This window comes from Phalacrocorax aristotelis, chromosome Z (assembly GCF_949628215.1).
Source record: "Phalacrocorax aristotelis chromosome Z, bGulAri2.1, whole genome shotgun sequence".
NCBI classification, from domain to species: domain Eukaryota; kingdom Metazoa; phylum Chordata; class Aves; order Suliformes; family Phalacrocoracidae; genus Phalacrocorax; species Phalacrocorax aristotelis.
This window is the reverse complement of record NC_134311.1, coordinates 58443909-58461753: the sequence shown is the minus strand read 5'-3', so window position 1 is coordinate 58461753 and position 17845 is coordinate 58443909. Positions and strand designations below refer to the sequence as shown.

The following is a 17845-nucleotide window of genomic DNA, read 5'->3' as shown; positions in this document are numbered from 1 at the left end:
TAGTATACAAGATATGATTCCCATCTGTTTTAATAATAGGGTATAATAATTTCAACCGTATAATTTATTATCCCTGCAAAATACTTCAATACACCATTTTAAAAGCTCTATGTTTTTATTTGCATCATTTTTAAGGTCAATTTGATTACTAACATAACTATGACAGGCTTTTAGAAACTTAAAAAGAATGGACTTACAGGTTGCTACTTTTCTTGAGGTTTTAGATAAAAGGTGCTTTTTGGGGTTTTTAAATTGCCAATATAAACACAACATTTGGCCAGAATTGTCATGGAACTTGCAAGTATTTGATTTTAAAAAAACAAAAGAAGATTTATTGTCACTTGGTACTTTTTGAGACTTTTAAACTGTCCTTAGTAATTCCTGTTGAATTTAAACAAACTTCTGAAATCAGATGACACAATGTTGGCAAAATGAGCCTTCTATATAACATATTTTTCTAATGGTAGGATAGCAAGTCATAGATCTGTTTGTATATTGGTATTTGTTCTGTGTGTTGCATGTTAACTATTATTTTTTCTAAAACATTTGTTAAAGGCATATGTTGGTTTCTTTTGGAATTTAAGAGCCATCTTTTTTCCAGGCAAGAAGATGAAAATTTGAATAATCTTTTACAAAATGGAGGTGAATTGAGCATTACAGTACAAGAAAAAATAAATGTGCAAGAGAAGGTTCCAAATCTCTCTGAATATGAGTTAAGCATTGAAGAAAGATTAGGCCTGATAGGAAAAAGTGTTGATCTAAGCACTGCTATGGAGGAGTCTCACAAATTAGATCAAATAAACATGAATATCAATAAACTGGTAAATGAAGATGCAGTGCCAGTTCCTGTAGAAAGGTTACAAACAGAGGAAATTGTTTCAGTAAAGGGCTTTTTGAATAACAACGTGAAAGAAGAAAGTGAGCACTTGGCAAATGGAAATAAATATCCTATAAATAAAGTAAATGGACATCCTGAGGAAGCAGTACAGTCTCCCAGTAAAGACGAACTACCGAGAAGCACTACAGTTGATGGCAATTCTGCTGAGCTATCTGTTTCAAAGAGCACTGAAGATTTGTCCCCACAGAGAAGTGGTCCTGTGATGAAATCTCACAGTATCACCAGTATGGACGCTGGTGGTTTGAAAATCTACGATATTGTCAATGAGAATGGATCTCAACAGCCAAACTCAGTGGTAAAATCAGCATCTGATATTGCAGATGGAAAAAACATAGTCCGAAGTAAATCTGCTACTCTTCTGTATGATCAGCCTTTGCAGGTTTTTCCTGGATCGTCGTCATCATCATCTGATTTAGTATCTTCTGCAAAAGCTGTGTTCAAGTTTGACTCAAATCACAATCCTGAAGGTGCTAATGTAGTGAGAGGATCGGTGACAAGTGGTGCACAGATGTTCTGTGCTCCCCAGTATAATATTCAGTACAGCAGCAGTGCAACAGCGAAAGACACCTTGTGGCCCCAGAAACAAAACACCCAAGTAGAACAAGGCAGCTTACCTCCTTCACGTCTGCTGAGGTCTGACAGTGTAGAAGCCCCTAGCTATGTAAAGCATTCTGCCAATATGAATTTCTCCAATCACAACAATGTCCGAGCCAGCACTGTGTATAACGCTCATCAACGGATGGCTGGGAGACATACTGACATGTGGGCTATTCCACCGAATGATAGACTGCTCCCAGGAGTAACCAGACACACACTTCAAAGACAGAGCAGTGTATCTTCTACAGCTTCTATAAATGTTGGGGATATTGGACCTTCAAGGCGAACCCAGGTTCCTGAAGGGGATTATTTAACATACAGAGATTTGCATTCAATGGGAAGAGTTCCACCAGTAATGTCTGGGCAACAGAGACCTCTTTCTGCCAGGACATACAGCATTGATGGTCCAAATGTACCCCGACCACACAGTGCTCGGCCATCGGTGAATGAAATACCAGAAAGAACTATGTCAGTTAGTGACTTCAGTTACTCACGGACTAGCCCTTCAAAGAGATCAAACCCAAGGGTTAACTCTGAACACTCTTTATTAGACCCTCCAGGAAAGAGTAAAGTCCCTCATGACTGGAGGGAACAGGTGCTGCGACACATTGAGGCTAAAAAGCTAGAAAAGGTAAAAATATTTTAAAACTTTTCTACCTTTCTGTCACCTGGATATGGAATAAGTTAATACTCTGTGTTTTGAACTGCTTTTAATTACCTCTGAAAATGTACTTCTGATAGTGCCTTAAAAAGGGTAGATGTGCTTGTGATTAATATCTGAGAAACAGTCAAATGGTAGACTGTACACAAACTTTGCCCCCAAAGAAAAAAAGTTGTTTTTACATCATACCTGCCAGCTTAGTCCAATGGCTTTAAAATACATGAATTAATGTCACATTGACTTGCTGGATTGCAAGGCCAGCTCTTTCTGGCCAGGTAATTTTTATTGTAGCATTGTGTTCATATTATACTAAAATATTGCCTTATGCTTCTTGATCTTTCTGTTCTGCCTTTTTCCCCTATATCTTCTCTTTAAGAGCAAGAAAAATAAAATCCGTAAAATCTATTTGGAAGTATAGGTCTACAGCTTCAGTTGCTGAAGAATTGAAAAGCCATAATTAACATGTATTTGCCTCCAAGCCAGTTGTCTTTTGAAGTTGGGTATCTGACAGATTGTTGAATGAATATTTATTGCTGTGAGATGAGAACACTTAATCTTGTTCATTTCAGGAAATGACAGGAGGTTTTGACATAACTAGAGATGATGAACAGGATTCTTTATGTACTGTAAATGCTATCAAGAATATGAGCTGATATGTAGAGCTGAACAATTACATGTTTTCAAAGGATTTTAATAGAGACTGAAAGTGTTATCTATACTGTCCAGCTAAACCAGTTTAAAATATCATCAATAAATAATGGGTAGAATGTCATTAGCCTGATCCCGTTTCCTTGGAGGGGAAGTGAATAAAGCAGCCAAAGTACATTCTGATTATGCCAGCTAGTTGGATTTCCTTCTTTAATTTATTTTGAAAGAGCATAGTTTTGTTTGATTATTATGCTAAATACTTCAATATCTGTGATAGCTAAAGAAATTTAGTTGGAGATGGCTGGAAAAATCATTTTTAACTATTTTTTCTTTAGAAATCTAAGTATTTGGAGGGATTGGTTTGTCTTTGGTTTAAGTTGCAAAATTTCTGGTGATAGAAAGGGATGGGTTTTGTTTGCTTTTTAAAGAAGCCAGCACAATTGCTGCACCTGTTCTTCTGATCCAGTTTGAGTCACATACATATAACATAAAATATTTTAAGGCTTTCACAGTACTGTGCTGTAGTGTGGGGAGCTTTGTCCCACGAGGTGGTCACAAACCTCACCATGTGCCAACCCTAACAAAGGTGTATTCTCTGATCTTCCATGCTCCTGGGTGTATATATCAAATCTTACTTGAAATGACAGAGAAGCAAAATTCCCAGCAATCCCTGAATGCAGAGGGAAACAAAACTTCAGTGCACTGCTAATGCAGTTTGTTTATAGCTTGTTCTTATATCATCTACATTTAACGTGTTAGGAACAATGTTTAATACACCAGTGATACCTGTTCAGGTCCTGTAGCAGTGTAGACACCTTCACTGAAATGAAATTGTTCGCCTGACTTGATTCCGTTTACATCTGTCCATACCTTCTATCATGCTTTATACATAAACCTTCATTTTTGTTGTCTACTAGAGTGATATGCAATAGCTGGTATTGAGATCTTAGCTGTGCATCTAATTTAACAGATCTTAGAAGTCTGTTTTGTATGTGCATGTTTCTTTTGTTCTGGCCTTGAAGCATTTTAAAGTAGCTTTTACTTAACAACCTGAGACTTATTTATGGGTTTAAAAGTAAATGTGCATATAATTGTCTACTTCATATTCTCTGGGATACAACTGAGTTAAAAAGAAAAATCTGAACTGTGAAAAGTGTAGATATGATCCTATATGGCAGCTGGCAAATATGATAAAGTGAAAATTCTAGGAATTCACTGGATGTCTTTGTTCTTTTAAAATAATGGCTTCAGGATTTCTGTTTGTAATTAAAAATCAGCTGGGTGAGTGGGGCTTAATCTATAAACCAGACTTCTGAAATGTTTTGAAGCCTGAAAAAAGTTTCAGTAATTACAGAAGTCATTTAAGGAACAAGCATTTAAGTAACAAGTTCAATTACAGATCGCATTTTAAAGAACATTTATTGGAAATTGCTTTGACTAAGCTTTCATGGATTTAAAATGGCGTTTCTTATTTTAAAGCGTAAGACACAACACTGACAAAAACAGGTATACAAAATTAAGCCTTATGATGAATATTTAATACATATCTTCTTGCCTGTGGTTATACACAACAGTATGGGTTAACAGTATTACCTTTGCTGTTACTCTTCTGAGTCTGTTACTGAATTTAATCATGTTTATTTTCTACTCTGTGCTTATTAGGAAAGAGAGTGTAGTGTGTTTGGGGGGCTTAGTTTTGTTGTGGGTTTGGTTCTTGGTGGTTTGGGGCTTTTTTTTTTTTTTTGCTAAGCTTTTGAAGTACTAAATTTTATAAAAACAAGTAACTGGAGGGAGGGAGAGAGGAGGGTGAACCCACTGAAGTAAACAGTGTCTGCTTGTTGGACAAATTGAAGAGCTAGTTCTTTTTTTTTATTTATTAGCCCTTTTCACCTGATGTAGGTAGGAAAAAAATAACTTTCAAGAGTTTAATTTGCATGAGGAGAGGTACAGGATTGTTTTAAATCCAGCAAGAATAATTAACAATGGATTCCAGCTGAGTAACCAGCACTTGTAATCCCCTTGACAAGCTGTAAAAGGGCATACACTGATCAGCTAAAATTATCTATCTGGTGAGGGGGCATGAAAACAGTTCATGAGTCCATTTGTAAATAGAAATTTTGCATATATTCAGGAGAAACAATTTGCTTACCTGATGCAAAGCATATTTTATTGTGGGGTAGGGAAAAGAGCTTATTTCAATGTCAAGCTGCTCTCTAGTGGTTATGTATGTAAGCTGTTGGAAAGCATGTAGCCAATTCTACCCCACCCCCAACCTCAAATTTAGTGCACAGGTGAGTTTTTAAGAACAGTAATATTTTTCAACATATTTTCCTTTTTGAGTGTGACTTGCCAATTTTACTACCTGATATGTCACTCTAATCTTTCATAGTAGTCTTGCTGAAAGTTTTCATTCAGGATTTATGCTAAAATACTGCCTATGTAAAAACACTAGTGTCACACGCATTTTATTGTGTGGTAAAGGAATTTCTCATCCATAAATTGCAATAATAAATATCTGCAGCAGTTATCTGCAAGCATCTGTTGTATTTCTATGTGCTGAGAAGGCAGAAACAGTTACTGGGCTTGACTCTGTCCTTTCCTTACATATGCATATTTTCTTTTTTTGATGTGGATCTCTTGGGAGTTCATCAGGTGCATGTTTGCTTTCAATTCTAATTTCACCTGGAATTAAGTCCTCTATTTTTTATCTACTTTATCTACTATTTACCTAAAATGGTAGAGCTTTCAGAGAAGAGGTCATGAAGTTTGATTCTGCTTTCCAATTCAGAAATCAGAATATGTAGGTGGTTTTATTCTCCAAGTTGCCAGTGTACAGTGCCTTCTTAAAACAAATAAGTCCAAGTGATTCAGTATTGATATAGAACTGCCGTTTTAACCAAGGTTTGAACTGTTTTTAATTGAATTGATATTTTTTTTATGCTACATAACTAACATGCAAAAATATTTTAATTTACATGGCTTCAGATTTTCTCCAAGTTAAGCTTGGTTCAATATGTCAAGTAAAGTAACTTCAGTGGGTCTGTGCACATATAAAATTAAGTGTCTAAGTGTGTTTATAAGATCATACCCAGAAGAATGTTTTGCCGCTGATAAATTAGAGGAATGCTATCCATTCAGTAGTTGTTAGTTTTAAGTTTTGAATTTAGGGGTTTCTTCCCTCCATTTTGAATGGGGTACTGAACCATCAATGTGTAATCATGGTATTATGTAGAGTTCAGAAGTCAATACGTCAACTTTAAAATGAATAAAATTCTTGTGCATTTGGAAAGTTAAACAAAAGTTCTGACTCTGCAAACATTTTACGACTGCAATTTAAATTATACACAACTTTCCATATGTATCTCTTCAAGAGGGCTGCTGTCACTTATAGAAGATGCATTTTTTGCAGGATCATAGACCTAAATTCATGCTTTTTTTTGTCCTCTCTCATGACTGAAGAATAGTTTCATAATGTTTAAGTAGTTCTTCTTTGGGATAAACTGGTATCTTGCTAGAATTCTATCAGGTTTCAGACAAACTTTTTCTGTTGTTGCTTTCGAGCTTTTATTCCAAGAGGCTTAAAGCCTTACTCTTAGGCTTTTCAAGTGTTCCAGAATACCTTGACCAAAGTTTTTGTAAAGAATCTTATATAGTCAAGGTGGGAATGAAAAGTGAAGGAATTTCTATACTTGTAATATAGCCTCAAAGGTTAACTTATGTCCACCTTTAACTGACAAGTGATTCAAAGTACTGTTAAATATTAGAAAGGATAATAATTAGGCTTAGCAGTTAAGTTACCAGTTAAGGCTATTCCAAGATAAGTAGAATGTAGAGTCTCCTGCCCTGCAGATACTTGGATTTTATTAGTTCCTGTTCTATACCAAAATGTCATGGATTCTTGTGACAGACTCCAGCCAATCTTAAAATTACAACAGTGTTATCCAATAGAAATTCTCCTAGCTATATTCCACTGTTTATTGTGTTGCATCTAAGTAAATGCATTAAGGCACTTCAATTCCCAAAAGAATTAGGGCCTTTGAAATCTGAAATTGTTAATTCTTTCGTAAACTGCAAAATGGAGAATATGTTCTGACCCTTAGCATTCAAAAAGAATTGAACTAAACCTTAAAACTATGTTGCTGGCTGCTTGCATCTAAACTGATTCTATTAGAGGCTGATTCTGGCTGCAAATATTGATTTATATGCTGAAATTTTTTTTACTTTTTATAGACCCATTTTTTTCTTGGTGTATTGTAGCTTTTAATGTGTTCTTCATAGTTGAATAACTGAATTCTAGTAAACTTAGCTTTCACAAAAATATAGTAGAACATGGCATGTGTATTAGTTTAGAGTAACCGAAATGAGATTTCTCAGACCTCAGATATATGAATTATCATTTTGCAGGCCATTATGCCTTAAGACACTGTAGCAAATCAGGTGGAGAATGGAGTTGATACTTGGGAATTAACACTCATATCTAATCTGAAGTTTAGACCATATGTTTATTCCATATTTAATTTTTAATAAACTGGAATAAAAATTGGTTTTTAATAGCATCTGCATATTCATATTTCTGAAGTGTCTTCTCTGGTGCAGGAGTCTTCAGAAACCTCACTAGGAAATGTACAACTTCATCATGCTCATATTGAGAAGCAAAATAAAAGGAGTACTGTTCACACTCCAAATGCTTCAGTTTCTCTCTTCCCAGCTAAAAATAGAGGAAAAATACTTCCTAGTCTTGTGACGAGGAATCTCTTGTGTTAAACTAAAACTTTCTTAGAACTCCATCTAATTTGAAATAGTATTTGTTCTGTACAGTTTATACTTACAGGTTCCTTCTAATTTAGTGTTAAGACACTATGTCCAATGTAGAGAAGGAGAAAAATGGTGTTTGCAGTACTTATCATGTCTTCCCTACATCAATTGTACAATCATTTTTTGTAATTTGCAAAAAGGCTCAGTTACCAAGAAAGGAGATTTTATAAATTCTTGAATAAAACTACTTTCAGGCTATGTAATCATCTTGAAGCTCACTAAACTGAATTAACTGAAATCTTAATTCCTGATGGACAAATTCGTGCCTCTGCAAATTTTAGGGAAGTTCTACCTCCTATTGCAACTCTGTCTTTGACTGTAAATACAAATCTCGGTTTAGATTTTCACTATTATTGACTATCTGTTTGGGTCCCTCTAAGAGTTAATCTAGTGAACGTAGGGATCTTTATTGTAAGATGCTCTGCTAGAGGCACTTTCAGAAAGTAACTTTCTAGACTCACCATGCATTCCTTCTATTTTTGTCTTCTCACCGCTTACAGAACATGGAGAGAGGAGCCTCCGAGAGGAGCTTCCTGTAAGGAGACTTCAGGGGGTTGCCTGTATAAGTGGGGGAAGAAAGCCACCTGGCTAATTAAAGAGACTATTTTGAGAAGAGTTGTAAGAAGATGCTTTGAGGCTCTAAAGAGCTAAGGAAAACTGTCTTTGGCAGTTTCATCTGGATGTTTGGCTTGAAACTTAGAGGAGCAGTAAGCTGAGATTGAATGTTTAGTAAAGAGACTTGAATGCCAAGTACAGTCTTCCCCTCCCAGGAGGGGGAAAGCCTCTGGAGACTTGTCTGGAAGCTTGAAAAATTCATTGACTGGAGAACAGGGTAGGTGTAGAAGAAGAGCATGAAGAAGGCTCACTATGCCATTGAGTGAGAGGTTATCCAAGGGCCTTGGCCAAGAAAAGCCAATTACTGTCAGTTACTACTGTTTTCCAAGGGAGTTTCCAATGACTGCTACCAGAGCATCTGGCGAGTATGAATATGAAGAGGCATATGACTTTGATTATTAAACCAGTTTTAATTTTGCAAGACAAAGCTACTATGAAAGAGCAACTGTGTGCCTGAGGACTAGTGACTATTTTCAAAATCAGATGAGTATATGTAGTCAACAAAGACCAAAATGTATTTATTCATAGAATCATTTAGGTTGGAAAAGACCATTAAGATCATTGAGTCAAGCTGCTAACACAGCACTGCCAAGTTCTCCACTAAACTTTGGCCCTAATCACCACATCTATGTGGCTTTTAAAAGAATACCTACAAGGATGGTGACTCAACCACTTCCCTGGGCAGCCTGTTCCAATGCTTTACAACCATTTCAGTGAAGAAACTTTTCTTAATATCCAACCTAAACCTCCCCGGTGCAACCTGAGGCCATTTTGCCTCATCCTATCACTTGTTACTTGGGAGAAGAGACCAGTACCCACCTTGCTACAGCCTCCTTTCAGGTAGTTGTAGACTAAACAACCCCAGCTCCCTCAACCTCTCCTCGTAAGACTTGCTCTCTGGACCCCTCACCAGCTTCATTGCTCTTCTCTGAACATGCTCCAGCAACTTCATGTCCTCCTTGTACTCTGGGGCCCAAAACTGAACACAGTATTCAAGGTAGGCCTCACCAGTGCCGAGTAGAGGGGCACGATCACCTCCCTGCTCCTCTTGGCCACACTATTCCTGATACAAGCCAGGATGCCGTTGGCCGCCTTGGCTGCCTGAGCACACTGCCGGCTCACGTTCAGCCGGCTGTCAACCAGCACCCCCAGATCCTTTTCCTCCAGGCAGCTCTCCAGCCACTCCTCCCCAAGCCTGTAGCATTGCATGGGGTTGTTGTGACCCAAGTGCAGGACCTGACGCTCAGCCTTGTTGGACCTCATGCAACTGGCCTCAGCCCATCGATCCAGCCTGTCCCGATCCCTCTGCAGAGCCTTCTTACCCTCAAGCAGACCAACACTCCTGCCAAACTTGGTGTCATCTGCAAACTGACTGAGGGTGCACTCAATCCCCTCATCCACATCATTGATAAAGATATTAAACAAGACTGGCCCCAACACTGAGCCCTGGGAAACCCCACTCATGCCTGGCAACCAACTAGATTTAGCTCCATTCACCACAACTCTTGACTTGGCCATCCAGCCAGGTTTTTTTTACCCAGCAAAGCGTACGCCCACCCAAGACATGAGTAGCCTGTTTCTGCGGGAAAATGCTGTGGGAAATAGTGTCAATTTATGTCAGAATTGTTGCAGTATCTTAGTCAAATGCATTTTGAACTTTTTTTACTTGGAAAATTAGAAACTTCATTAAAAAACCAAAAACTTTGAATTTGCTGCGTTTTGATGCCTTGTGCCGTATCTTTTACTAGGATCATATTTTTTTCATGGGTCTCTGTCACTTTTTCAAGATACTTTGTTTCATTTGTCAGGTGGCACACGGAGGATTTCACTTTTTTTCTTCTGTGCAGTCAGTCTTTTGGTTTTGTTTTGTTATTACAACTACAAAGTCCATGGTGGCAAGATGGTAATGTGTCCTGTTTTCTGTGTGTTACCCTTGCCAGTACTGCAGAGGTCAGGTCTGCAAGGTAATGAAGCTCAAAACCAAACTGCTGTCACTTCTGTCCTTGAGCTCATGTTACCTGTTTGATCGCCAACAGTGGCACAGGGCTAGACTCCAGGGTTTCTTTTGAGCTTCTTTTTCTTTAAATGAGGCTTATCACATTCTTGAAGTGACACTTCAAGCGCTATTGCAATGCATTGCAGATGTTGACAGCATTGCAATAGCAAGAAAACCCAATCCAATCTCTGTCTACGTGTAAATTTTTATTTGCATTGTACTAGTAATGGGGGGGGTGGGAAATGAGACAAAAAGAATAACTGGTAATAAGATGGTTTTTCACAGGTGGTGAAAAGCTGGCACAGACTGCCAGCTTCTCTTCCTACAACATATTTGATATGTTGCAAATTTAATGAAAGCCTAGAAATTTTTGTAAGCTGTCCACCTTCGTTGTTTTTCCAGACACATGAACATTTGAATGACTTTATTTACATGTAATTCTGCATGTTAACTGCTGAATGCATGCTGATTTACAGTAAATAAAGGTAAACAGAGGTCACTGACTTGTGTTTTATACATCACCGTGGTACTGTTCTTGCATGGTTTTTATCTTGCATGACATGGAATATATTTGTATTAGTCTATGTATAACATGTCTTGTGGTTTATGCATGCTGCACTAACCTCTGTGTTAAATCTGTCCCCTCTTTATTCAGAGCATGCTGTCTGGGTCCTTTAATTCCAATTATGCTGCAGTTAGCAGCTTTCACTATGGCAGCTCTAGGGATCTGCATGGCAGCCAGGGTAGTGTTGCCTTGAGTGTTGCAGACAGAAGAGGTTCTGGTGTGCACGTTGTTCAAGTGAGTACCTACAGGAGGATATTGAAATATCTAGAGGGGGAAACTGTGAGAGGTGTCCTTAAATTTATGGAGTTATCCTTTTACATATGGATAATGCTTTCAATAGAAAGAATATAATTTGTGTGTTAGAATTTTTTTATAGGCAGTAAATCAAATACTTTGCCTTCACTTCATACGCCTTAAACTTATTGCAAGGCTTTTCAATTTAATGTCATGAGGTTGTTTTCTAATTGGCTTTTATAGATGGTTGAACATACATTAAACTGTCTGGTTTTGTGTACATATGTGAACAAGGGATTACCATTCTGAATTTAACCTCAGTGATAAAGGTTTGAACAAAATCTTACTATACCCCCCCCCCCCCCCCCCGAAAATTCTGATATGTAAACTGTACTGTAAGATACTTTTGGCATTCAAGAAATTTAGTGTTTTAGTTTGTAAGAAAATGTGATGAAATGACTATCTAATTCTGAGCATAGTAAGTGATGTTATGGTATCCATAGTGAGTAGGATAAAGTCAACAGAAGACTTCTTTTGACCATATGAATCCCTGAATAGGCAGTCCTTAGCATTTGCTGACTTTTCTTACCAGTTTCTTGGTGATCAGAGGCATCTCTGCAGTTGCTAGTATTTTTAAATATCCATCAATATTTTCTGGGCATGGTGTCTTGGCTAGTAAGACTTTCTCCATAAACAATGTACTAGTTAATCAAATAAGTTAAAGAATGATAAGGCCCTTGAAACTTTTTATTCTGGGCTTCTTATGAGAATTTTTTAGTTTGAATTGTATGGAGACAGTTGTCTTTACTGCTCCATTTTGTTTAAAGCATCCCCAGGCTTCTGCTCCCGGAGACCAAGGCCAGGATGAAGTATTCATTTCAGGACAGCAAAATTACTCATCTGCCACACTTAGTCTCAAAGATGTTCCTCCAGACAGCATGAAGAGAATAGCTGTGCAGGTAATTATCTACATGACATCACAGATAGGATATATTTACTATTATTTGTAAGGATTTTTTTTAATTAGTAGTAGAAATATACATTAGGAGAGCAGGTGGAACTGGGGCTTCCTTAAAGTGTATAACCCAGGTGTTGAAGGTGGTGTAAATGACATAGCATCCTCTTTTGGGAAGACAAAATAGTTAAGGGGGATAGTTCTCATTTTTCTCCAGCAGGGGCTTTGAAAGAAGAGATTTGCAGCGAAAGACATCATTGCAAGTGGAAATCGGAATATGGTCATGATTTCAGGAAAGCAATCTGAAGCAGCTTTCAAGTTTGTTCTTTAAAAGATTTAAATCAGTTGTGATGAAATTGTGGTGATAAACTAGAATTTGTAGGAGACATTCTGTATTCATCTCTAAGGACCATCTATACAGGCAGGACTTACTACAATGAAACTAAATCGATGCTTGTAAATTATTATGATGCAGCAATTTATTTTCTTTCTATAACTTCAGTAATTTCAATTGCATTTCTACAGACGTTGGATATTTGGAGTTTTGCGTAGCTGTTGATATATGTTGCCTGTGTAAACTCCTACCTCCGGCAGTGCAAGAAAAAATATTACTCCTGTCATGCTTCAGGTTTTCAGAAAAGGCAGTAGAAAGTAATTTAAATTTACTACATCTGATCTGTAAATAAGCTAAAAAATGTATATATGCACACAGTACCATTTCTCAGAATCACTTTGACATAAAATACTCAACAGAATAGATTCTTGTGTCCATTCACATAGCATAGTTAAAAGTTGAAATTGCACACTTGAGTTATTTATAATATTGAGAGAGAGTATTTTAATATCCCTGTATCCTATAACTAATGGGATAACGGTGGCAGGCAGAAAAAAATCTGTAATGCAAGACTGTAGCATTTTTTGAAAGGTGGGAATTGTACAGGCGGATTGAGTGACTACCGAGGCTAGGTAAGACCATGAGGCATACAGGCGAGGAGGGAGAAGGCTGCCCACATCAGTGAAGAGCTGAACAGTTACTCTGAGGCTTCAGTAAGAAATGTTGTTGTCATCTGCATCATTCCTGGTGAAATGGTTTGAATGCACTGTATGTCTTGACAGTTGTGTACCTTACTGCTGGTTGTCATCATTATACTTATCAAGTCAGTGACAAATGTGTTAAGAAAAGAATAACATGTATTGGAAATACTACCATTTTGATATTAAAATCTTGAACTTGCATGTGTGTTTGCTCAGAAGGTTTTCTTGAGAAGTGGGCATCAAAAGATGCCCAGAGAGCATATAATTTCTGTCTGCTAGTTGTGTGGGATTTTTATTTTGTGTGTGATCTACTGGGAATTGTTACAAAATCTCTGAATTTTATGCAATAGAAGTGCAAACTACAATGATATCAGCCAAGTGTCAATACTGTCAGAGTGCTAGAAAATAACGATTAACTCAGTGAAACAAGCACTAAAAGCAAAGACTGTGTAGTCTGTTCTAGTAGATTACCACGCAAAGTAAGTTTTGTTTTCCAGGTTTGTTCTGAGGAGGTCAGAGCTGATGACCGTAAAGCAAATTGACAGGACTGTACATGATTCACAAGAGTAGTTTTAGTAACATTCCTAAAATTAAAAATAGTCAAGTACGAGAAATATTGAAATAATAAAGGAGGAATTGAGGATTGTTGCTTATAAAATGTATGACATGGTGTATTCACTTTTTATTCAGATACCTTTGACAAACGGACAGATGTGCCAACCTCAGAGACCTCAGGCAAACTACAGCCAAGTCCATCACCTCCCTCCTCAGTCATCAGTAGCAAGACATCCGTCTAGAGAGCAATTGATTGATTACCTGATGTTGAAAGTTGCCCACCAACCTCCCTACACTCAGTCCCAGTGTTCTCCCAGACAAAGCCATGAGTTGGCAAAGCAAGAGGTAAGAATAAAATCTTACTTGACAATATGACATCTATCTGTCAGTGGCAGTGAATTGTTAGATTTTTTTTTATTACCATTTATCTGTAGATGGTGACAGAAATCATACAGGAATTTATCTCCAGCAGAAGACAGCGTTATCTCAGTGCAATTCTACTACTAAAATCACACATGCCTTCTAGTTTTGAGCTCTTTTTACTTTTTATGGGAACATTTTGAAATGTGGTAGATTTTTAACATGAGGTACCAGAAACTTAAGCTTGCATCTTTTTAATGAGCTAGAAATTTATTTCTCAACTACATTTATTGATAACCAACTCATTATTTATCTAGTAATTGAAAAAATGCAAAGTAGCAGTACAACTTTGCATATATTAATTGCTGTCCAGAACAGTTGAAAAACCTGCAAATGTAGAAACGCACATCCATAAACAGAAGCCAGGATAAAAAGGTGTCAGTATCTGATGCATGCCTGATAATTAACAGTTCTGTGATAGACAGATCTGGGTAAGAAATTCTTATACAATTTAATGGTTCTTCACTGGGGGAGCCTTCTTTCTGCTCTTGGACACAGTATGTGTCTTCTGTTGTTTTGGGGAAAATACTGAGTACTGTATTTTCATTCTCTGCTAGAATAAGAATGTCCACTTTTTGTGTAAAATAGGTTTTCTAGTCAACTACTCTGAAAGAGAAAGGGGAACAGTGTTGACTATGTAGAACTTAACAGTGAAAGTAGGAACAAGTTTGATTTTTTAAAAAAAATTCAGCTACAGGTAGCAAAGAAATAGGAGGAACAGGTTCACAGAATCACAGAATCCCAGGTTGGAAGGGACCTCAGGGATCATCTAGTCCAACCTTTCTGGGAAGAGCAGAGTCTAAACAAGATAGCCCAGCACCCTGTCCAGACGACAGTTCTCTCATAGGAATATGGCTTTTGCTGGGGGCATTAAATTCTTTTACATAACATGTAAGTATCTCTGAATTTAAATTCCATGAGCTATGATTACAATAATAGTGATATTGGAATAAACATTATGTACAATCATACATGATGGTGTTGTATTGGAATCTTGCTCTGAAGTAATATTATGAGACATAATACTCCTTGAACTGTGATAAATGCTTTTTTGAGTTTTTTTTTATTCATTGAAGCTTTTGTTCACCTGAATTCCTTAGTAATAACTTCACTACAGTAGCTTTGAATGCAGATTTTCAGCCAGTTCATCTAACTTTGGTTGTAACTACTTAGATTCGAGTGAGAATTGACAAGGATCCAGAACTTGGATTTAGTATATCAGGAGGAGTTGGTGGTAGAGGGAATCCATTCAGACCTGAAGATGATGTGAGTATTTTACACTAATGCATCTTAAAATCACTCTGATTAATAATGTTTCTAGTGTTGGAGCTGTGGGGGAAGTATGTATATTCCCTAAACCACTAGACTCCAGGACTGGAGGGGAGAAAACTGGGGACAAATGATATGGAAAATCAAGGTGGTAGATGACCAGAGTGGTCACATAACAGCACAGAATATTATTCTGAGTAGTTCTTGCACAGTTCCATGTATCAGTCAACAGTGAATTATGGAGTTTACAGTTAGGAAGCCTCTTAAGAGAACATGATTTAGCTTGCAGCCTTATTTCTGGTGTTGATAAAGTCATCTTGACGTATACATCTGCCAAATTAAACAAAGGCAGATCAGAATTTGCCCTTCAGTACTCCTTTGAAGGCAATACTCTTTCTGAAAAGGAAGGCAGTACCAGAAGCCAGTGGATCTGTAGAATAATATTGCATACTTTTCTACTTAGGATGGAAAATTGAAATAATGTTTTGAATTATATCTGTTTCAAGCTACCCTACTATTCATGAAATAGGTTGTCAAAAACGTTTTCCACCTCTTTTTCAAGGGTATCTTTGTAACCAGAGTGCAACCAGAAGGACCAGCATCTAAGCTGTTGCAGCCTGGAGATAAAATAATTCAGGTACTGTGGTCATCTAATTAACTAGCCTGTGTAATATACCAGTTCATTTTTAGTTTGCACCTTTTCTAAGAGCAGAATATTTAATTTTCAGATAGATTGCCAGTATCTTTCCCAGAAGCATTCTTACATTCTGGGACGATGCTTTTAATCTTCTTCCACCTAACATTAGGATAGGTGATACAGGCTGAAGCATTCATCCATTGGGTCATTTTTTCAAATTCTGAACTTTTTTCACATTTTTAAAGATTAAAAACCAGGCCTACTGTTGTCATTCAGGATGGAACATGGGCATTTCATTCGGCCTTACTATCATTCATTTAACTTGTGTTCATTCATATGCAATGCTCTGAATAATGTGTTTCTGAACACCAGCGGTTGCCCCTGACAACCCCTCTCCCCAGCTGCACCTTGCTGTTACATCCCCCTCCGTTCTGCAGTTCCTGCCTGTCTCTGGCAGGCTGGACATGTGCAGGTGCTGGCAGAAGGTGCCTCTTAGCTGGCTGGTGTCTGGCTGGTGACAGGATGTACAGCCTGGCTGCCCCATCTGCTGCAGGTGAGCCAAGCAGATTACTTAAGGAGCCACAGCTTCTGGGCTGCAGCTGTGCAGTTCTTTTCTGTAGGAAGTCAGTACCTTTCAGGCCTCTTCTGTATCAGATTTGTTCAAAGCTGTCTAATGAGCTCATAAGCTTCTTGGGGTGGGGTCAAGGAAATAGACACGGGGATTATATAAGCCTTACTTTCTTAGGGAAGCAGGCTAACAGGACGTTTGAACAGTGCTGTAGCCACCCTTAAAGTTGTAGAGTTTGTTAAAAATCATTAATTATTCACCACATTACTGCTTTGAGAATGTTGATAGAGTTGACTCTGCTGCATTTCAGTTTCCTAAAAAAAACCAAACAAAAAAAAAACCCTAACAAAAACCCCACTAGTATCTCAATTAACTCACATGGTGTGAAGAGTTTTCTAAAATAAAGCCAAACTGAAAACATAGCCTAATCCTTTGAATGAAAGATGCAGTCAAAAAGCACACAAGAACACTAAATTGAGGTCAAGTTGTTCCAACTAAAAGGTGGCTTGGTTTTGAGCATGGTAAATAATTCTCCACTTGTTCTTCCTCATTGGGGCAAGAAAGGTCCTAGTGCTTTTACTAATGTAGATTACTTTAAGGGATGGGGGGATGGGGGTAATTTTCCAACACACCACACCGGAACAAGAATCACATGAAACCTCTGAAAATGCTGGTAGCATATTTTTTACTTATTTATAGAGTGGAACATGTATGAAAGGTGACTTCTGTTTTAATGGTTTATTCCTGTCTTTATGGAATTTGTCTGTGTGATGTTTATAATGAGGTTTTCTTTTGTCATGTTGGCAATGCTTGGGTTTTGCTTTTTGTTTAATATTCATAGTATTCATAGTTTCAAATATTCATAATATTCATAGTTTCAAAAAGAGCTGAAGAAGTTGCGTTTGCATGCTTAGACAATTACAGGCTGTTTGATTCCTCATAACTAAGAATATTTTTTTGTGTAACAGCGCAGTCTTTATACCTGCAATAATCCCAGTGATGATGTAATCCTACTCTGTCCTGTTGCTGCTTAGCTAACTTCTGCAGTTTTTGACTGCATATCATCTCTTCCTAAAGTGACTTTGCTATGCTTGATTTTGCAACGTTCTCTGTAAAATAGGCATTAGGCACGCATATTATAATGAATGTCTAATACCTATGTCTAAGAAAAATATTCTACATTACCAGTATGTAAGTCTGATCACGTAGACATGACCATGCATGTAAGTCTTAAGATACTGTTGCATATTAGGTTAAGGCCAGGGCATTCTGTACAGATAATGATTTGGAAGGGTTATTGCCAGTTCTGCTCTCTGAACAGTCACAGAATCACAGGCTGGAAAGGACCTCAGGGATCATCTAGTCCAACCTTTCTAG

The 17845-nt window shown here is 37.5% G+C and overlaps 2 protein-coding genes across 15 annotated transcripts in view; one reads left to right on the top strand and one right to left on the bottom strand.

Annotated features, from left to right (window-relative positions):
* Positions 1–17845, bottom strand: part of CENPK (centromere protein K) — a 550311-nt gene that overhangs the window by 300706 nt on the left and 231760 nt on the right. The window lies entirely within an intron of this gene.
* ERBIN (erbb2 interacting protein) overlaps positions 1–17845 on the top strand; it is a 123135-nt gene that overhangs the window by 100160 nt on the left and 5130 nt on the right. For 7 of the 14 annotated variants that reach the window (XM_075078849.1, XM_075078848.1, XM_075078847.1 and 4 more), the window contains 6 exons: positions 602–2126; positions 10886–11029; positions 11857–11988; positions 13710–13919; positions 15168–15260; positions 15826–15900. In XM_075078849.1, the coding sequence (XP_074934950.1) occupies positions 602–2126; positions 10886–11029; positions 11857–11988; positions 13710–13919; positions 15168–15260; positions 15826–15900 (2179 nt within the window). The remainder of the gene's footprint in view (positions 1–601; positions 2127–10885; positions 11030–11856; positions 11989–13709; positions 13920–15167; positions 15261–15825; positions 15901–17845) is intronic. The other 7 variants (XM_075078854.1, XM_075078851.1, XM_075078850.1 and 4 more) reach the window with 3 other exon arrangements.